The sequence below is a fragment of the Anas platyrhynchos genome, chromosome 33 (genome assembly GCF_047663525.1).
Source record: "Anas platyrhynchos isolate ZD024472 breed Pekin duck chromosome 33, IASCAAS_PekinDuck_T2T, whole genome shotgun sequence".
Lineage (NCBI taxonomy): Eukaryota > Metazoa > Chordata > Aves > Anseriformes > Anatidae > Anas > Anas platyrhynchos.
The window spans coordinates 1,301,639-1,322,596 of NC_092618.1; the positions used below are offsets into that span (position 1 = coordinate 1,301,639).

Genomic DNA, 20,958 nt, shown 5'->3' on the forward strand with positions numbered 1-20,958 from the left:
ATAGCTGAAGTGTGGGTAGAGTCAGAACAGATAGAAGTTCTGCATTTTTACAACGTTTCACAAGAAAATTCATTTTTTTCACCCAAAGAAATGAATAAGGGGGTAACTCAAGTGTATAAAACCTTCAAAAGAGAGCATACTGTCCCAGAAGGACACTTCCAAAACTGCTGACAAACAGTTTGATCACAGCAAACCGGAGCCAAACAGGCAAACTTCAGCACAGAATCTGAGAATGGGCTGAATGGTGAATCACCACTTCATTCTTCAGTGATAAACTGCATATTCTTGCTTTCATAATATGCAGAATCTGATAGTAAAGCATTTAATGCTCCTCTCAAAAGCATTAAGTTACTGGGTTTGGTCTCTCAGACCATCTATTGCTGATGGCACGTGAGGAAGCCTAAAGCCGGAAGGAAAAGAGATGCCTTAGCACTCAGAGGGAAAAAAAAAAAAGAAAACAAAAGTAGGCAGGAAAAACAATTGGGCTTCCAGGCAACATATTACAATTGACTTCCACTAGATAATCCCTTCTTGCCTACAAACTAATCAAGCTGACTGTGGTGTAAATGCCTGAAGTAACTAGGAAAATAAAACTAACATTCACGTTTTTAAGGAAAAGGTACAGCTTTGAAGAGGCTTTCAGGGTAGGGCATAACTGCATTATCTGAGTGTTCCCTAGGCTCCCAACCTTAGATGCTATCGCGCTGGGGAAACTTGGTGTGCTAGCTCTAAGGAACACCACGGAGCGTGGAGTGGAGTGGAGACACCACGGCTAGGCTCTGTGATCAGGTGGGACCTCGATTGTTCTTGTGCACAAAGCAGCACTTTTTGCCACCCTAAGCCAAAGACCTGTCATGTTTTGACAAATGCTGTACCCTAGTGTACTTTTTGCTCATTATAATATCATTATAATACCAAAACACACCTCCATCCCAAAAGCTACCCGCCTCCAAGGTGCGACCACCCCTCACTGAGCATGCGCTCTGAATTTCTCGGAGCCTATTACTTTAAACGGAGACGGGAAAACTTTACACCAATCATAACTAAGATATGCTTGACTAGAGCCACTCAAGCTCCACCTAAAAGATAGAAAATAATATAAATTGGCCCAAGAGAGAGGGGATGTGAGGGAAGATACCATCGTCAGGGGAGATACCATCCCGAGGACATACAGCATCCTTAGGACCTCCTGACTCCTGGGATCAGTCGACGGGCTGAACCTCTCTTCCCCCCCCATTGGGACGCCTTTGGGTGAGATCTGAATATTTGCTTATAAATCTCTATATAGAGTCTTTGATCCTTTCAACGCGTTTATTTCTAGGCTGTGCACCCATAACACCTATAACACCTGTAACACCTGTAACATCTATACCATCTATAACATCTATAACATCTGTAACACCTATAACACCTATAACATCTGCAACACCTATAACACCTGTCACATCTATAACACCTATAACGCCTGTGTATTTCATGCATATTAGCTTGCTTTTGCAGACAGTCACTATCGCCGGCAATCCAAAAGAACCTGATATTCTGTTGCTGTAATAAACCATACTTGATTGCATTGTGATAGCTTTCATTAATGCGACTTGGGTGAGGGTGATTATCCGTGATAATTCAGTGTTCTGAATCTAACCAGACCCCCAGACGGTTAATGCATTGTTGGTGAATGTCTGAACGGACCCCCAGGTGGTTAATACGTTTTTGGTGAATGTCTGAGTGGACCCCCAGGCGGTTATTACGTTTTTGGTGATTGTCCGAACGGACCCCCAGTTTTGGTGAATGTCCGACTGGTTCAGTACTCTGAATTCAAACGGGCCCGTGACGGTTAATCAGCTACACCCCTTTAACGCGACACTGACTTGTACATAAAACTGAGAACAAAACCACTCCAACCCAACTAACCCAACTTTTTAAAGACACCAGACGGTAAAACTTAAAATTTTAAGACGTTGCTTATATTTTTAACCTACAAATATTCTGGATTCTATCCATTTTTAAGAAACCACTTTTTGCCACTACTAAAACAAACGTTCACCGCTGCCAAAATGTTGAAGCATGGAAGCATATTGATGCCTGAATTGAACTTTCTCCTGAAAACAGCTGACTTACGATTTATCACTTTAATGAGTTACCTGGGGGACTGAATATTGAACCGCTGAAAAACTTCTGGATACAGGAGGGGAAAAATCACCATCTCTTTCAAAGCTGCGATGTGTTCGGAAAGACCACCCACGTTCTCAAATCCAATCTAAAGAGAAATTCAACACAACAGAGTTTGTATGTTAAAGAAAGCAGCAACCTAGATCAAGGTTTCATCAGAAATTATCTCAGCACAACGGAAACATTCTGGGCAACTTTTGAAGTTGCTTTAGAGAAAACCATCAACAAAGGTAGTTGTAGATGGCACACTGAGATCTTTCATAATCCCTGGAAACACTCGCTGACACGATGATTAGTTTAAGACTTACCGCACTATCTATTTGCATTGCATCTCCCTGACTTCCTCCAACTTTCTTTTGATCCCTCTGAACTCTCTTTAGGTCCTGTTTCTGAAGTTTCACTCGAAAAGTCCTGATTTGAATTAAGGAGAAGTTATAGGGCTTCTTTTTCTTTAAGATGCAACTCGAAGATTTTTGTTTTTCATAATAATGCCAAGCAAATGTAGAAAACATTAATTAATATATAGAAGACCTAACTAATTGACATAAACTCACACAGTTAAATTTAGATAAACTTAAACATGGCTAAATATTCATTTGAAGGAGATTCATCCCTCCCCTATTCTCTAATGACAGCAACCTTCTTGGAGATGTGCTCTCGCTGTCCTCACTGCTCTCACCACTCTCCTCCGTATCACATGTGCTAAGCAAGGGAGATGAGCAAGAGGGTGTAGAATCACTGATGTCATCTGCATGTCTCTGTCTGCAAGCAAGCATATAAACCAGAAAGTTAAAAAGAAAATAGAGCAGATACTAAGTAACACCAAAAATTAAGGGAATTCTATCTCAAAATTTACTCTGAGATCTATTTTCCAGTCCATTGTACTCCTTAGCAATCTGATTTCAAAGGCCATGACATGATTTTCCTCGTGACAACTGTCTGCTTTCAAGAATGCTCAACAAAATATCTGGCAATCAACAGCATTCTCTACGCACTAACTGCTTACAGAATCCAAAAAGCCTTTATCATTACTAAGGCAATTTATGATTTCATTTAGATCTTTTATTGTTTAAGGTTAACTTCATATAGAAACATTAGTTGATTCCAAACAGAAACTAGAGTCAGTATTTGAGTGATAACTTTTTTTTTTTTTTAATCCAACAAAACTTCCATAAAGCCTCTCCCTCTAAATCGAATAAAATTATTTTTGGTTTTAAGAAAATAATTTGTATCCTTCAAGATTAAATAGTGTGACTAAGATTTTTAAGGGGGGATTCTGGCTTCAGTTCCAGAACCAAAGAATTTCAGTTACAGAAACTCAGACACTACCTCCATAATCATCTTATCAGCGACCCACAAATATTGGATTTAAAAAAGAAACCAACTTAAAAGTATCCACCTCCTGCCCTCCAAATATTTCTTTCCTCTCTATCCTCAGACTACCAAAGTACCGATCATAAACTTACTCTGTAATTACCACTAAACTGAAAACCCTTTGAAGCATTATGCAGTAAGGAGACTGACAGCTCTACGGATAAGTAAGAGCTATCACTAGCCATACACCAACCTGGCACGTCTTCTACATTTTTGTGACCCAGCATTTTCAAGTGACTCTTTCTGTCTGACAGAACAGGGCTGGCCCGAGTTAGTCCTCTCTCGATCTCTTTGTCTTACTGAAAGGAAAGAATTTAGAATAATGATACAGATACATTTAAGAGAGGAGGATATCAAAAGATAAAGAAAATGCCACGTGTTTCACTCATCCCTAATTCCAGAAGAATTTTTAACCGTTTTTGCTTTTCATCAGTGCATGGTACAAGTGGAAAACTACGCCCTTTTTAAAGGTGAACTGAAAATCACAAGAGCAAGACTATTAAGTGTGATTAATTACTGTTATATCAAGGATACATAGCACTAAGTAGGCCAAACAGCAAAGAAATATAATGGGCACAGGACACACGTGTCTGATAAAAACAGCGAAGTTCATGTGCAGAATGAAGGTACAGAACTGAAACAGAACTGTGTGCGCAAACACATGTATTTGCATTGAAAAAAATTATCTCACTTATGTGCAAGAAATAAGGTTTTAAGAGAAACTGTGCGTTCAACCTGCTTTCCATAGGAGCTTGGTAGCGGTCAACAGGTTTCCTCCGTCGAAGGTTGTAACGCCTTGGAACATCTTCACCGTCATTTTCTTTGTTCTCACTTCCTCTTGCTGTTTGTACTGTACCACAAAATGACACCGAATCGTTAAGTACTTTTGCAAATTATATGAAATCCAAAATGCATTACACAGATGCCTGTAAGTTTTATTATTATCATTATTTTAATGACACAGTGGATCCTGCAAAACCTTAAGATGAATTTATGCAAGTCACGTTTCAGAAATCACAAATCCTAGCAGATGAGCATGCATCTAGACATTGTCTGTCCTCTCTGAAACTGCTGATGGACTTGTCGTCAGCCTCAGTGTTTAACAACAGGCAAAATTCTGTCATATTGCTTAGCTAAGATGCAGATCTTCTGAAAACAGCTATTTCAGAAAGTCACTTCTTAGTTTGAGAAAGTGTTTAATGGAAAGGGTTTTAATAATCTGTAGTGCTAAGACTAAGCACAGTAATCTAAGTCCAAGTCTAGCTCTGCCACAAATTCTGTGAGCAATAATGGGCCAGACACAGGCTTGAAGCTCACCAATGAGAAAACAATGCCAAATGCACATAAGCTTAGGCCATTAGCTTCTGTCAAGTAACCTGAAGTTGTTTCATGAAAGATGGTAAAAAACACAAAAACCAGAGTGCAATTATCTACTGGGTTCTGGTGAATATCCTCTCACGTTAACAGCAGGACACCGAGGAAGGAACGTACATACTCCGTTCACCTACCTGTTTGCCAAAAGGACTTATCTTTTTTTCTTGGAAAGCACCGCCCTCTTTGGTTTTTATTTTTTAACCCCAAAGGTTGCATTGCTTTCTGAACGCAAGGTAGGTGCCATGGGGTATACAGACAGCACACGGAAAACTGAGCGATCAGTAAATGAGTTTGTGATCACTACCATCTCCAGTCCTTGGTGTTCCAACACTTCTATCACAAAAGCATGAATTTCTTTGCTTTATTGCTCCACTAACCCTTTCTCAAGAAACCCTGTGCTCAAGAAAAACCTGGAGGAAAAAAACAAACAAACAAAAAAAAACTTTCAAAACTAAAGCTTCCCTCTCCCCACCATTTTCTTGTGGATAACTTAAGCTTAATATCCTTGGCAAAAAGATATTGCAGCAAAACCTTTCACATAAACTTAGTGTTTCGTGAAAAACAACAACAAAAAAAACCTTTAAATTGAATTGGAATTTAAATTCAAAACTTTGAATTCAATTGAATTTAAATTAAAAAAACTAAACTAATTAAATTAAAAAATTTAAATTCAATTGACTGTTCAGAGGAACAGTCAAGCTTGACATTATACATCCTAGAATTAAAATCTAGTTCGAGTTTTTCTCCCATCTCCAGACCTTGCTAAAGATGCTTATTAGGAGCTCTGTCAAAAAAAAGTGTAAGGCTTGTTATATCAAAGCTTTGAACCCTTCTTACTGCCCTTGACCTTCTTCACATTGCTGCTCCTACAAGGGTGAGTACTATCATTTTTAGTACGGGAGGGAAGCTGTGATATCCTTGATTGGGGGGTCGTTCTGTTTACAAAATGAAGTTCCAGCAAGAGTACATCAAATGAAATTTCACTCCAAAGTCAGAAAATAGACAAGATTTTTCTGCTTCCCGGCACTAACTTTACTAAGAGCTTAGTTAGTGTTTGCTCAAGGTAACAGCAAAGGCATGAAGAAGTTAGAGGAGGGCACTGGTAAGGGCACGTGGGAGAATGCTTTTCTCCCTCCTGTTCTCCGTGCTGATAGAAAGGGGCCTCACGAGATGCTTGCCCTAGCACAAGTTTGAATCCAGGCATCTGAAACAACTCTTGAAGACATTTTTTATTCCCCAGACCCAGCAGAGATGAAACAAGACCTAAAGCTTGATGAGACCAGCCTGGTCTGCCACAGTGATGTTTAATGTTTTTCCTCCGGGAGGCTTAAGAAAGGAAAGAGTGGAATAACTCAGGAGACCTCTGTACACATAGTTATGCATTTCTTTGATGACTTCTCTGCAACAAGCACAGTGCCGTGTACTCGTGTTATTCTTTATCAGCTCTTCTTTTATCTTCACCTTGTCTCAAACAAGGGCACAGCCAGGAACAATGGACCAGGAACCCTGACCATCCTCTGGCTCCTACAAAAGCATCCCAAGTCAGTGAGACAGCAGACACTGAGAAGCACTACGTTACCTGCAGCAGGCTGCCAGCAGGGCAGAACTGGCTCGTATCAGTCACACAAGGCTGAAAAAACACACTCAAGAAGTGAAATTCAGCAGAAGCAAGTGGCTAAACCAGAGCAAGGAAACTGCAGGAAGGAATTTTGTAGTAGTTTGAAAGTTATTTTCCTCCTACTATGGGAAGTGATCAACAATTGCTTCTAAGAAGTTAGCTGTTGGGTGTCTCTAAGGAAGCAAGCAGATGCTCAAGTGCCAGCCAAACAGGTAAGTGTGTTTAGGCTAGGAGCTCTGGTGTCAAGTCCCTACGCAGATGACTCAGGAAGGCTCAGCAGAGAAAAGGGCCACTTCCCACTTTCCCCAAACAAAAAGGGAACTCTGGAGCACACGGGTGTCAAGTACAGGTCACAACAAAACGACCTTGTTCGGCCTGAGGAATCACAGCGGGGTTGTAAAGCTGCAGACAAACAGCCTCCAGAGGGACAGCCGCCGCTTACGGTCTGCCACAGGACTCCTTGGGACTGGAAACTTGGGAGAAGACGAAGCCATCAGACTCCGGTTTACCTGAGACTTTCTGCTGCATGCTCCTTAATCTAGATGGATGAAATACGCAGGTAAATGGCTTGCTGGTATCGGGAAAACTGCAAAAGCTGCTATTGCCGAGTCTTTGCGCACCAGAAAGTCAGGGAAGAGACATTAGGATGTGAACAAGCAGCTAGGAGCAGGATCGCCATCTCTGTCATCTAGGGCACTTCTACATGTCTCTGCTATATGAGTGCTCCAGCAAAGGCTGGCGGTCCTACAAACGAAACAGGAGTGACTCTGTGCCTTGAAGCATGGGAAAGTTCTGCAAAGAGGTGAAAAAACACAAAGAAAGAAACCAAACCAAACACACCTTACAACCTGTTTCATGAGAAGGATTCTGCTTTCGCTTCAGTGAAAACTTTACATTTAACTTCCTCATTCCTGCTCCCACAAGGAAAGCGGGCCAGCTGTTTGCCCTGCCTGACTTTGCACAGCCTTCCCTCACGTGCCACGGGCAGCTCAAGTCCTTGCAGGCTTTGACAACCGCTTCTCATGCACACTGCAACGGCAAAGTGGAGATACTGAAGCAGCCTCCAGCGCCTGCTTGCAAAGAGACGACACCCCAAGGGCTGCTTCCTGCTTAGTTCAGTAGACTTGAAATGAGAAGGGGGAAGAGAAAGAGCAAAACAAAACCCCAGCCTGAACCCAAAGAGCCGAGAACGCTGAGCTCGGCGGCACGGAGAGCTGAAAGCATCGCTCGGAGGCGGGGCTCGCCCTGAGAGCTGGGAGGTGCTTTGAGGTGGTTCTGCTCTGCCTTTGGGAAGAGCAGAGCTTGAGCTCTAGCTAGCTGTGTGTACAGCAGCCAATTCCTTCAGGTGATGCTGAGCGGGGATGGGAGCAGCAAGACGGAGCTGGAAAGGTGTGGATGAAATACCAGACACACGAATCGTCCCTAAGAGCAAATTCGGGCTTTCCCTAACACCATCAACCCCTTAAGGGAAGTCGTAACCACATTACACCCCCTAACTAACGGTTTTTTTACTTCAGCACTAATTAACCCTGATTTTTAGCCTTGCTCTCCGAGCCCCCTCAGCACCCCCCGCGTGCACCTGCCCGCGGGGCCGCCTGAGGGGGTGGGGGGCTGGTGAACGAACCCCCCCCCAAAGCTCCCCGCCCGGGCTCGCTCGGAGGGAACCCCGCGGGAACTCACGGCCGGGGCTGCTCTCTGCCTGCTCGTCCTCCTGCCGCCGGGCTGCAGCGAGAGGAACTCGGAGCTCGAGTCCATGGCAGCCAGGGACCGCCGGCGGCTGCCGGCGCTGCGCCTCAGCACCACCATGGCGGCGCCGCAGGGCCTCCCGGAGGCGCGGCGCCCACTGAGGCGGCCCCGCGGCCCGCTGCGGATCCCTCCGCCTCACACGGAGCCCTCCATCCCCCTCCTCCCCCCTTTCTTCCCTCCTCGGCGCGGCTCCCTCTTCCGGCCCTCACTGAGGGCCGGCCCTCGCCCGCTCTTTTAATTTTTTTTTTTTTTTTTGGAAGTATTTTTTAAATCTTTGCCGGCGGAGGGTTACAGGCGGGAGGCGCAGCACCGTTTGAGCCTTTTGGCGGGCGGGAAGCGGCGCGTGCCGCCCCCTCAGGCGGGCACCGCCTCCTCACGGGCTCCGCGCCCGCCCTCAGGCGGCTCCCTCAGGAGCCCGGCCCCGTTCCCCAGCACGGGAAATCTGCCCCCGGAGCATGGCGGAGCTGGATGAGGACCGGTACCGGCCGGCGGTGCCTCCCCGAGCCGCCTGCGCCTACACCGGCTGCTACTGGTAAGGGAGGCGCCTGAAAATGGCGGCCGGCGCCTGACTGGAGGCTGGCGGCACGCTGAGGGGGGGAGTTGAAAACGGAGCTAAAAACCCCGCAGGGAAACCTTCCCGGCCCGGTTTGGGTTGCTGGAAGTGAAGGTGAAAAGGGGATTGAAAAGAAAACGGTGCCGTCGACGGTTGTGTTTTGCAGTGAGGAAAACGTGTGGAAGCTGTGCGACTACATCAGGAGTCGGGGGGAGCGCCCTGTGGAGGAGTTCTACGCGGTTTTCATCTCCAACGAGAGGAGGATGGTGAGTGGGTGAGTTGTGCGCTCCGTGGGGGTGGTAAACCAGAGGCGGGGGGAGGTGGGAGGCGCTTTAACTACCCCAGGCCTTTTAAGTACAGCCTGGGGTAGGTGAGTCTTGGCCCCAGGCCCCCCTGCAGCAGCTGAGAGGCACGCAGGCAGCAGCACCTGGGAGCATGAAGAATTTCATTTGTTTCTGGCCTCCAGACCCCACGCAGTATTTGCTCAAGACATCAAGGCAACACCAGAACCTGAGAAACAGTAAAAGGAAACAGCTCGACCTGCTGCACCAGAAGAGAGCCCTGCTCTCTCCTCTAGAAGCCCCAAGGATAAGGATACCCTCAGGGGAACAAAAGGTTCATGGCATTCTTTCCAAGCTTAAAAGAAGTTGCCCTAAAACAACAGATCAATCTTAATTAAAGGTTAAAGGTTGGGCTAGATGATCTTAAAGGTCTCTTCCAACCTGAATGTTTCTATGAATGTCCTTACCTGACACGCTTGGATTGTGGGAAGAAGGAATCACGGTGCCCCTAAGGGCTGTGGGATGATTTTTCCCTGTCATCCATCAGGTTAGGGGGAATATTACATTATATGGTCCAGAATAGCGTCCAGTTTAATGTTTCTGAAAGATAAAAACTGGAGCAAGCTTTCTGACAGCAGCACTGATACAAGCTGATGAAATGCAGAGTTTAGCAAAGAACTTACCCAACGTGAAACTAATCTCTGTAAGTCAGGAGTGGTTTATGCCAAATTGCTTAACTTTCAGGTCCCGCTCTGGAAACAGAAGTCAGGGCATGGAGATGAGCCTGTTGTCTGGGTAAGGCCCTCTGTTCTTTCTTTGTCAGTATTTAAGTGCGTGCCTCTGCAGCTGAGGTCTGCAGGATCAGATGTGGGTAGTGTTAGATACCTCTGCTGGAATGAATTTAGGTTTATGTCCCCCCTGAGCATCAGGAAGCACTCTGTATGTGCCAGAGGTCCCTTCCGACCTCAGCCGTCCTGTAGTTCTGTATTAGTATTTATTATTCTTCTACAGCAGCCTAAATGCAACCCTTTTATTGTTCACAGGGAAATAGCAGTGAGATGGCCCATAAAACCACCAGGTGACAAAGCTTAGTTAGCATCGGTAAGAGTGCACAACAGTTCTGTGAAAATTACTGTCTGGTTTTGTTGGGGCCCGCCAGCTTTGTAGGATGTTAAATAGATGTCTTGTAACAAGCTGACGGGTGAAAATATCCATATAGGTCTGACATGGGATGGAAAAACGTGAGCAATACATGTCTTCAGGTGCCAGCTTGTATGTAAGCTCTTCCAGAGTTTTTGGCGTGTCATTTAATTTAATGTAGTTCAGTAGTTGCCACTACAGAATTCCTTTTAAAGATGTGTAGTTATGGTTATACTGTATGGGAGGGAAAAAATAAATTTTGCATGGCAATTTGTTTCAGAAATTCTGTTTTAAAAAAAAAAAATCTATGAATTTCTGAAATTCTGTCCTTACAGAATCATTTTCTGGAAAATTATCAGTGTGTTTATATTGTACAAAAGGCTTGGTTTAAAAAGAGGTCCAAGTGTTATCGGGATGATCTGAGAAGGAATAGGAGTTAACAACAACTATCTTCAATTTACTTTTTGGAAAACTGCAATGAATGTAAGTAACTAACACTGAAAATAATAACTGGAGTTTCTCCAACCCCCTGCCATACCCGTGTTTCCTACATGTTAAGGAATCAAAGATGTGGTATGAGGACTAGCGTACTCTTCAGGTTAGCTGCCCAGGCTGATATCAAAGAAGGCTACAAGTAATGGGGAGAATAGCAAGGCTTACCAAAAGGCACGAGGGCTGAGGCAGGCATTAGGAAACGTCTCTCCTGGTGCTGGAACATCACATGCGTGAAACCCGAGCATCAGAAAGCAGTCTCTAAAGAAGAGAAGCTGTAGCCTCAGCTTCCAGGAGGCTTTTTTTCTACTCCCTGTGCCGGTTTCTGGTTAACAACTGTTTAACTCCTGACAATTACCGTTCTTCCCAGGACTACCACGTTATCCTACTTCGTGTCTCCAGTGGGGAGCAGAACTTCATTTATGATCTTGACACAGAGCTGCCATTCCCCTGTCCTTTTGACGGGTACAGCACGGAGGCCTTCAGGCTGGATGACAGCCTTCATCCTGAATTTCACAGGTGAGGACAAAAAAAATAAAGATGAAGAGCATGAATTTTATTTCATGAAGTCCAAGTTGAAGTTGTCTCTGTGGATATATACTGATAGAAGTCTTCTGTTATACTCCAAGAAACTCAATGCACTGCATTATTTTTCTAAAGCTCTTTAATTGCTGTTGTTTAATCATCAAAAGCCTTTCCTTGCTGATGTTTATTCTTAACAGCCCAGCAGCTTAGCCCAGTGTTTCTGAGTGGAGTATTTAACTAAGCTAAGGCTCCCTGGGAGGAAGAAAGGGCTCTTCTCCAGAGTGGCTAATGCAGCGTTATGTACATATATCTCTTGATACAATTGTGCATTGTTGTTCAGGAAAATCCGGATGATACGAGCAGATCTGTACCTGGAGACGTTTGCTTCGGACAGATCTCACATGAAAGATGCAGATGGGAAATGGCAGAAACCTCCTCCCTCGTACCCCTGCATTGAAACAGCAGGTGAGCTGGCAGGACTCCTTTTTCCTTTTAACAGAGTTGAATGATTCAGTCAGAGGTGGGTGCAATAAATAAATGTGCTTTTGGACATGTGCTTTGGAAGCGTATCCAGCCAGCACAGTGTGTGGGGACAAAATGGGGCTCTGCAGTGCTTGCCTTTTCCGAACATGTAAAGTGTAGCGTGCTTCCTGGCAGCTGCCACTGCTGTTATCAAACACGAACTGCTGGTCTTCAGAAACTGAGCAGAGAGTAAGAGGTATGAAATGTTGCAGTGGGGAGCTGAAACAGAGGCCAAGCAACCTGCCTAGGGTTGGAAAGGGAATTTTTAACACGGTGATTACCCCACTTTTTTTTATCACACGGCGTTTCAGCTTACTCGAACCAGGTGTTTGCCAAGCTGGCTAATGTTTGCCATGTGCTTATTCTCTCCTTTTCTTCCCAGATGGAGAGAAGTGTGGTGAAGTTTTGTTTTGGTGGAGTTTGTTGATGCTGTGCACGTTTGGTTTTGCTGCTTTTTTAATAATACAATGCTACCATATATTTCTGTTAGAGAAGGTGGGGTCAAAGGAACATGTCTTGTGTCTAGAGCCAAGTTTATTGTGGTTTTAAGCTACAGGCAAGTTAATTCACAGTTTTTGTGTTGCTTTCTAAGAAAGTTTGGCGTTTCACTTGGGTATAAATGAGTTATGAGTGGGGGCGGGAGCACAGGTACAGCCTTGTGAAGCATTTTTAGAAATTCCAGGCTATGAAACACCTGTCTCAGCCAGCCCCCAGGTCATCCTTGGGATGTTGGTAGGTAGCTAAAGATGCAGAGACTTTGATTGCTCCCATACTTCATTCCTTAGCCTGTACCTTGCCAGGCTGGGAGGAGCATCCCCAAGTCATCCAGTCCAGACCCTGCTCAAAGCCGGTGCAATTAGACTGAGGGGCTTTAAGACTCTGTCTGGTCTAGCCTGGAACAACTCCAGGGACGGCCATTGCACCACCTCTCTGGGCACAGTGTTCCAATATTTGATCCCAGGCATGAATTCAATACAATTCCAGTATGCAACCAGAGTTTCCTGTGTTCCCACTCGAGTGCTTTGCTTCTTGTCCTGTTGCCAGCCACCTGGAAGGCTCTGAGTGCACCTGTGGTGATGTGCTCTTGTCTGGGCAGTCACCTGGGTGTTGCAGGGGACGGTGACTGCTTACCCTGCGCCCACCCAAGGTGGAGGATCGCTGACTGGGTAGCTCTGGGATTGGGGTCAGAACAGGAGGAGACTCTGTCAGGTCTAGGACATCTCGTTCACACTGCCTTTCGCTCAGTGCAAGTTTCTCAGGCTTTGATTTTGTTTTTCCTTTCCTCACCTGAGGCACCTCGTAATGGTGTGTGCTTCAATGTATGCACAGTCTTATCAGGCATAAAGCACCTGATTTCAAACTTGATAGGAAGCCAGGTGGCTGACCTTTGGTTAGTGTAAAACAGCCTGGGACATTGATGTTCATCCACGCCAAATGCCTTTATGGATAATTGCTTCCTCCCCACTTAGAGTACTCTCTTTTCCATGCTAATTTGTGTTTGTGGAAGATTAAATTGCTCGCTGCTGGTGTTAGAGGTGACTGTAATTTAACAGCTGGCGGAATTGATCACGTATATGGCTTTAGTGCCAATTTATTTGTGAGATCAGAGCATTACATTACTCCTTGAGGTTATATTGCTGTCATTTAGAGAAGCCAGAGTTATAAGCTCTTGAGAAGATGACTACAAAAGCTTATCAGTTACAAGGACTCATATTACATCTATTTGGTCTGTCTTTGATGCTAAACAAATGCTTGAAGACTGAAAAATAGCATAAATACATATATTTTTTTTTAATGTATATGAGCATTGTACTGTTAAAAAGAAATGAGCTTGTGAACTTAGGGTATTTAAAGAAAATCAGCGCTCTGGTGCTGCTGCGTCTTAAAGGATGTTAGTTACACTCAACACACCCTGCTTCACTTATCCAGTGGGGGTTTAAAGCTTTTAGTAAACTTAAAAAGATTGGAGGTTTTGTTCTTGATACTGAAATATTGCCTCTTCAGGGCAGAGCAGCTGCTGAGCCCAAATAGAGCACTTTGGGCAAGGAAATTCTGTAGCATTTAAGTCAAATGTAGGCCAAATAGGGTAATGTAAATACCCACTGTGGTGCTGGGACAAGGCACTGGGACCAGTGATGCCTTTTTATGAAGTTTACCAGGAAGTGTTAAAGGACTGTGAAATTCCTGTTGGAATTCAACCAATAAACTATCAGGAACCAGTGAAGCATTTTTTTTTCCTAATACTAACTCAAAAGGAATAATTCTTGTGTTGGAGTAAGTCTTGTGTTGGCAGTGCTCTGGCCTCTGTTCCTCTGCTGCAGGTGCTCATCCTGCTTTTTTAAATAAAACTAAACAAGATCTGTTTTGAGGTGTGGATTCACCATTCTGGAGCTGGCTAGCCCAGCCTGGGGTTTTCTTTTAAGTCTTCCTCCTACAAATGAATGAGGTTTGATTCTGCATGGTTTAAGTCCCGATGAGATCAGCCCTCCTTGCTGCAAGCCTGTGTAAAATCCAGCTTGCACCCTGCAGTTACTCAGGTCTTACTGCTTCGATACAACTGGTAGCACCAGCTCCTAACGCTGAAAAGCCTCACTTTGATTTTCAGTTCTCCCCAGGTGTTTGGCAGCACACAGGCAGAATGGATGTGTAAAGGCTTTTTGTTCTTTTTATTACTACTGAAATCCCTAGAAGCCATGAATTCTGGGGGTTTATTTCTGAAGAATGCAGGTAGGGCAGCTGAGGAACTGTGTGGGTGCCGTGTGTGATGCGTTTCTGTAACGGGCAGCTGCTAGACAGGGCAGGCAGGTGGCTGCAGTTCCCTTCTGTACCTTCTCCACAAGGTAATGGCAGGATCCTAGCAGAAGGAAAGAAGGACTGATACAGATCTAAGCAGCTCATGCGTGCTATAACCTGATTCCCATTTGAAAATAAAACTGTTGTGAGAAACACCTCAAATAATTTTCTTCAGACAGGATCTTCTGTGAAGTTATTTTATTTGCGAGTGCAATGGCATGCGGCCTGTCAATCAGGAGCGCATTTCAGTAAACAAACCATAACCTTTTATTCGCTATTACCCGATGCCTGATCACCTCCCCTGTTTCCTCACTGAATCCTCTCTGGATTTATTCTTCGTTCCCCCTCAGCCACTAGATGCCCTAACTATTTGACTTCTCTTTTTCTATGAATTTTAATTTATTTTCCAATCCTTTCAAGCCCTGTTTTCCCAGAAATTCAAATAGCTTGTTAGTGCCTTCCTTCACAGCTGTTTTCTCCTGTCCTAACAATAGAAGATCATCCATATATTGTTACAGCAACACCCCCTTTGGAGGTTGGAATTACTCCAAAAACTCCTGTTGGCAGATGCCACAGGTATCGTGGCTGTTAGGCTGTGCACTATCGGATGGTGTTTTTGTTTTGTCCCTGCTCAGGGCAAAAGTGTCAGACTTGATCAAAAAAGAAATGAAAACGTGCACGGATCTCGGAATGCACCAGGTAGGTCTCACGGACTGTAAACAAAGTGAGTTTGGGCAAAGAGGAAGCCTTAGCTCTGTGCGTGCCCAAATGCAGACTAGTGTAACACCTACAGCATCAGAGGAGGACTGTGAGCGTGTTGTAAATCTTAAAAATAAACAGGAGATTTTTCATTATTATTTTTTGCCACTTTTTATCTGCTTCAGAAAAAGGCTTTTGTGGTGGTCTGTTTTTGCGGAGCTGTTGGCTAAAGCTGTAAGGTCTCACATAAGTGCACAGCCTTTAGATGTGACACGTGAATAACAAGGATGACAAAGGGGGACTTCTGTCTCCTGAACCAAAGGAGATGGGAGAGCACTACAGGCAGTTACATGGCTCTCATACTGCTTTAGTGCCACCTACTGACTGGTCTTTAGACCATCTGCTCTTCGCGGGACGGTGAAGCTTGTTTCTTCTTCTTGCTTGCCTGTTACAACAGGTTTTGCTCTCATTAAACTCCTGATGCACTGTGTTATGCCCTGCCACCACCCTCCTGACTGTCAGAGACTGTTTCCCTTCCTACAGACAGTGTGACAGCAGTTCCCAAGTTGCTAACAGCAGCTGCTTTGGTTGTGACTCTGCTGGAACAATCCCCCTTGGGCTTCTTCACCATTCGCAGAACATTTTAATTAAATTATTCTTCTGCTATGCTCAGTGCACATAAAGCAGGGACTTGTTTATCTTTCAGATCTTAAACTACATGAGTAATCACATTAATTGTAAAATAAAAGCATCTGAGAGGAAAAGACAAGCTGGGGATTGGAAAACAAGCTTACCAGGCTACCTGCATGCTGGAACTGTTATCCTCTGCTGGTTGTTCTGGAGTTCCAACAGAAAATTGCTGGGCTTGTGCTATTTTAAATCCCCACGTAGTCAAGTAGAAAGTGGCCTAGTGCTGGCACTTGTGGCAGCAGTGGGACTGTGGTTGAGAGAGTTTTTGATGTTCAGTACCCAAAGGGGCTGACAAGGAAAAGGTCAAGTTAGGGGCCAGACCTTGCAGGTGCTGAGAGCTGGGGCTCAGAAAATCCCAAAGCTGTGCTGCGGTGTAGATATGGTGCAAACAAGAGGGCTGCAGGGGCTGCGTGTTGGCTGGGACTGCTGGGTATGGGATTCCCAAACGTTGTCTTCCCTTCCTCGCTTACACTATCTGTAATGGTGAGCCTAATTACACAGGCTTTTTGCAGCTGGAGCAAATTCCATTTCTATGGAATTTGGTTCTGGTGGCTCTGTATGGTCTGCAGAGCTGTTGGACTGCTGCTCAGCAAGTGTGCTGTGAGCTGCTCTGAGTTATACTTTCAAACGGTTTTTCTTGGGATTTTCATGGTAGCTGTATGTGCTACAGAAGCTGAATCGGGAACTCTGACATTTCACTTCTCTGCTCTTGTTTTAGATTCCAAGATGAACTTGGATGATTTCATCGGTATGAATCCCAGAGTGGGCTGGGGCTCAGTGCTGCCCTTATCGGACTTTGTGCGCCAGTTTGGCAGACAGACTCATCTCAGCTGCTCCGTGAAAGCACAGTGAAGTAAAGAAGCTCTTTCTGCTGCAGGTTGCAGGTGGTTTGATTTGTTTTGCTGCTCTTACATTGTATTTATGAATGGTTTACATTTCTTTATATGGAATAAGCGTTTGGGCAAATACAGTACCCAGGGTACACTGAACTGAATAAAGTCTTTTATTTTTATTACAAAAGAGTCAACTTCTTTTTTTTTTAATAAATCAGATCAGAGGTTGACATCCCACCATAAACGTGTTGCTCTGTTGTAAACAGAGGCCACCCTTGCAGCTCCCCCCACTACCAAAACCTCGCCACATAAACCCAGCACCTGGGCGTCACTCAACAGAGCCATTGAGCTGTAGAACATCAGGTTGTCATCCCTCCAGACATGAGTTTGCTCCTTGATTAAACTACTGAGCTGGTTCCTGGTGGCTGAAATCCATGGCACGCTCCCTTTAGTGAGGCTCAGATAGGAGAATTTGCCACGTTTGGTCTAATTTCAGGATCAAGGCTGTTAAGGAGAACAGAGACAACCATTATTCAGAATGTAGAAGTTAAAAATCAGCATGAAGAAACGTTCCTTTTTCTCTTTACTCACTCTTTAGCTTGTCCTTTCCCACAGAGAAGTCCTGACTTTCTGTAGTCCATTCCTATTACAGTATTTATGTGCTGAGAGTCCCCGTGTGGTGGCTTTTTGGACTCGGTCACCCTTGAATTAGGCATTGAACAAACAGAAAAAAGTTCCTCACAGTCCCACTCTCTCCTGGCTTCTCTGTGCTGGTGGTCACTGGAAATTCTCCAGTAACCCAACACTACAACGTTTGCTACTGAAAATGTTAGGGCAAGGCCTTGACGGCCTGACATCCACGCTGGGGTCACCCTGTCCCATGGGTCGGTCCTCTCGCTTCCACCAAACTATGGATGCAGTGAGCTGGGATGGGACAGAAGACCCATGTCTGTCCTGCCTCTTTCTCCTCTGCTGCTTCCTTTTTGTTAAGAATATCATTTATTCAATTCAACCTCTTTTATGTGCCTGTTTGGGACTTTAGGGGAAAAAAAAAAGCTCTATTTTTCTGACATGCATTTTCTCGGTTGATGCATTTCTGCAGGCCTGTCTCGTGGAAATAAAATTTTTCAGTTGGCCAGCAGAGAGAGCAGTCAGCACGCAGCAAGCGTGCGGCCAGTTCCCTGCTGGCACGGTGTGCCAGGAGCTGTTACAGCTCAAAACAAATCATCCCACAGCGGCGCAGAGGTGATCTGTGTCTCACAGGGTTGGGGCACCGGGTTTCGTGTTGCCCTTGTCAGCCTGAGCCCCTGAGGGCATCGAGGAGCGTGCCAAGGCCTTCAAACCAAGCCTTTGGATCGAACCAGCGTTTGTAATTCCTACTGAAATGGGTGCGTGGCACTTGAGGATGTCAAACTAATCGATGTATGGATTTGGGGGGCTAAATTTAGGCACCCGGGAGGCTGTAATCCGATCTGCACCATTAAGTAGAGCAGCTGGGAGGCACCGGGCTGCACTCGTATGAATCAGATTCCAGGATCAGAGCCCGGGTCGGAACATTTTGGCCTGTGGGGCCCTTCCCTGCTCGCCCGCTCGGCGTCATCCAGCCAGGACCTCATGTGTGCTGTGAAACCATCTGCTGTGAAAACGGTCAGCTCTAGGGTCTGCTTTTCCCTTGTTAGGATGAATTGGGCCGAATTTTCCCGTTTTACGGTGCCGTGAGGTTGTTTTCTCCTTTTCCCCTTGCCTTTCCAGCAAACGCGGGTGGTGGGTTGAAGGACACTGCAAGGAGCAGGCAGGAGGTGTGAAAACCCCGCCGGGTCATTCCTGTAGCCCCCAGCAGCTGAGCACCTGCCTCCACCTTTTGTGGGGTTGCCCTCTTAGGGCACTTAGGATTCGCAGGCTCGGGGAATCTCAACGTGAAACCCATCTCCACGTCCGCCTGCGGTAATTTCCTGCTCAGAAATTGGAGGGAGCAAGCGCCGGTGATTTTCTTCTCCCTCCTGGCTTCCCCCGTGCTGACCCAGCCGAGGTCAAGGTGAATGAGGCATACCCGGGGAGTGTCCGGAGGCATCCGCGCAGCTTTGCTCAGCAGCTGCCTGCGCCCTTGCCCCTGGAGCTCGGCGAAGATCTGAGCGAGGCTTTTTTGTCATCATGGTGTCAGCAGAGAAGCACTCGCTGGAAGGGCAGCCTCTCAAAGCACAGCTGCAGCAGCGGTTCTGGAAAATCTCCCCGGTTTGACCTAAGATAAACAAATATGGCAGCTGAAGCGTCCTCAATGTTTCCTTGTTCTTATAGTAGGAAATACCTTGCATGCTGAGGGCGGCTAAAACAAATCTTGCCTACTTATCTAAGGCCTCTGGCAAGTCCCTGAGTTTCTGGGGGAGCTAAGCCGCTTCCCATGCGGGAGGCACACAGAGCTCGGGTTCGTGCTGCCGAAAATCAGCACACAAAGGACCTGAGCTGTGGATCGGTGCTCGCCAGGCCCGAGGGAGGTGGCATTGCTGGGTGTGATGAGCAGGGTGTTTCCAGCAGGCCAGATTCCTGACATTACATGACTTAAAAGCAGGAAATGCTCATTTGGCTCTCTCCAACGTCATACCTGCCTTCCCATGCAGGGCTATATCTGAAAGCCAAACACTGCAATAAGGCAGGAATCGTTACATGTTACTTTTTTTTTTTTTTTTTAACCAGCCTACACGGTAAGAATATGGTAGTTAGCTCAGCCTTCCCCTCTTCCGAGTGTGTAATGGTGGTGGCATGCTTCCCACCGCCTTGGCATGGCTGGTCGGGTGGCAGAGCACCAGCTTCACACTCGGAGCCCTCCAGAAAAAGCACTCTGCCACGGCTTTTAATGATTTAGCTGTAAAACCTCCCTCCGCTGCCATGGCTTCCGACTTGCAGAGGGGAACAAGGGTTTCCAGCCCGTGTTTATAGCTCCTGTAATCAGTAAGGCCACTTATACTGTACTCATGCACTCATCACAGAGTGTTTTGCTGTATGAAATGGTCGTGGTTATATTTATCCCTGTGCAAAAACAAAGTCATCACAAACTCGGGCGGCAACGTTCGGCGTGTTTTGCCCTTGCTGTGTGCTGCTGTTTCTTCAGCAAACGGAGCGTCTACCAGCCCAAGCCACGCTCCTAGCACAAAAACCCCAGCCTGCTGTACGTCAGGAACCCCTCTGGTGTTTTTCTCTACTTGTTTTTTTTTTTGTCTTGTGTGAAGTAAACACAACTATTTAGTAAACTTTGCTCAGCTGCTACCTCAGTACGAATATGAGGCGATGCCAGCACAGTCCACAGGGTTCCATTAGCAGAGCTGAAAGCCGAGTTTGATCCGTTCTGCCAGAGGTACTAAAAATACCTTCTAATATGCTAAGGTATGTGTCTAGCCAGAAGATGTTTTCAAACGCCTTGTTCCAGGGAGCTGCTACACAGTAAACGGAGCCCGAGCAGCTCAGTCCTGAGGTGCAGAGGAAGAAGAGAAGAGGAAGGCCAAGTGCCTCCAGCCTGGCTCTAGACCAGGGGTAGCAGCACCATGTTCCCCCCACGTTGGTCCCAGCAGCAGGGTGGGAAGAGGGGACCTGGAGGGGGTTACAGTGCCCTACCTGCCATATGAACCAGTGGTGTTTTACTGGGAGGAATTAGATGCTTAATCCCTCATTCATGGCTTTCTCCGTTGCCTCTGCACTGCTTGGCATGGCAGCTGGGAGAAATGGGCTGGGACTGCCTTCTTCCACCAGTGTCCTGCTCCAAGAGACTTTGAGGGTTTACACGTGCTCATGGAGAGGGACTAAAACGAAGGCCCTCAGAAAACCTGTGTCCTTTTCTATTCAGATTTCCACCTTCTCTGGAAATCAAGTGCTGTTTCTGGTTGCTTTAGACAGTTTGGCAGGGTGTACTTACCTCCAGCAGAATACATTCGTGAAAAAGACAAGTTCGTGATTAATGCAGAAAGATTTCTTCCCCACCACAGTATGAGCCACGTCTTAAAACCTTTCGTTCAAGAAAAGCTGCTGCTGACAAGAAATTACTGACCTCCATTACTCATGCTGCAGCGCCCGGCATCTAAAAGTCATCTATTAATTATTTGCACGTAATGTGTGTGCATGTGCCCTTATCGCTCCCATGGGCAGTTGGCACCTCCTGAG

General features: G+C 45.8%; 2 protein-coding genes and 2 long non-coding RNA genes across 8 annotated transcripts in view; 1 reads left to right on the top strand and 3 right to left on the bottom strand.

Moving 5' to 3' along the window:
• LOC140000132 (ATPase family AAA domain-containing protein 2-like) overlaps nt 1-8,350 on the bottom strand; it is a 15,674-nt gene extending 7,324 nt beyond the window's left edge. The window contains exons 1-6 of the mRNA XM_072029892.1: nt 8,216-8,350; nt 4,279-4,393; nt 3,737-3,842; nt 2,809-2,931; nt 2,478-2,580; nt 2,142-2,257 (exon numbers count right to left, since the gene is read on the bottom strand). Coding sequence (XP_071885993.1) covers nt 2,142-2,257; nt 2,478-2,580; nt 2,809-2,931; nt 3,737-3,842; nt 4,279-4,393; nt 8,216-8,341 — 689 coding nt within the window. The 5' untranslated portion in view covers nt 8,342-8,350. The remainder of the gene's footprint in view (nt 1-2,141; nt 2,258-2,477; nt 2,581-2,808; nt 2,932-3,736; nt 3,843-4,278; nt 4,394-8,215) is intronic.
• Nucleotides 571-16,996, top strand: LOC140000134 (protein N-terminal glutamine amidohydrolase-like). 5 transcript variants are annotated; one of them, XM_072029897.1, is made up of 6 exons: nt 571-1,251; nt 9,001-9,100; nt 9,860-9,910; nt 11,118-11,266; nt 11,613-11,737; nt 16,695-16,996. In XM_072029897.1, exons 2-6 carry the CDS (start codon nt 9,098-9,100, stop codon nt 16,826-16,828), a joined length of 462 nt encoding a protein of 153 aa, XP_071885998.1. In that variant the 5' UTR covers nt 571-1,251; nt 9,001-9,097; the 3' UTR covers nt 16,829-16,996. The 5 variants fall into 5 exon arrangements, 4 of the variants coding, with proteins under 4 accessions (XP_071885998.1, XP_071885995.1, XP_071885996.1 ...); XM_072029894.1 differs by lacking the exon at nt 571-1,251 and adding an exon at nt 8,679-8,813; XM_072029895.1 differs by lacking the exons at nt 571-1,251; nt 9,860-9,910 and adding an exon at nt 8,679-8,813.
• LOC140000135 (uncharacterized) lies at nt 6,132-7,506 on the bottom strand. The gene is made up of 2 exons (XR_011805418.1): nt 7,376-7,506; nt 6,132-7,279 (listed from the first exon to the last, which is right to left on the bottom strand). It is a non-coding gene; the product is annotated as an uncharacterized lncRNA (long non-coding RNA).
• On the bottom strand, nt 16,957-17,927 carry LOC113841597 (uncharacterized). The gene is made up of 2 exons (XR_003494072.3): nt 17,401-17,927; nt 16,957-17,313 (listed from the first exon to the last, which is right to left on the bottom strand). It is a non-coding gene; the product is annotated as an uncharacterized lncRNA (long non-coding RNA).
• Between the last annotated feature and the right edge of the window lie 3,031 nt (nt 17,928-20,958).

Excerpts from the sequence above, each read along its gene's own strand:
- LOC140000134 (XM_072029894.1), top strand. The coding sequence starts at position 8,737 with ATGGCGGAGCTGGATGAGGACCGGTACCGGCCGGCGGTGCCTCCCCGA. Across the intron at positions 9,101-9,859 it reads TCTCCAACGAGAGGAGGATG|GTCCCGCTCTGGAAACAGAA; the intron begins GTGAGTGGGTGA and ends CTTAACTTTCAG. Across the intron at positions 9,911-11,117 it reads GAGATGAGCCTGTTGTCTGG|GACTACCACGTTATCCTACT; the intron begins GTAAGGCCCTCT and ends CGTTCTTCCCAG.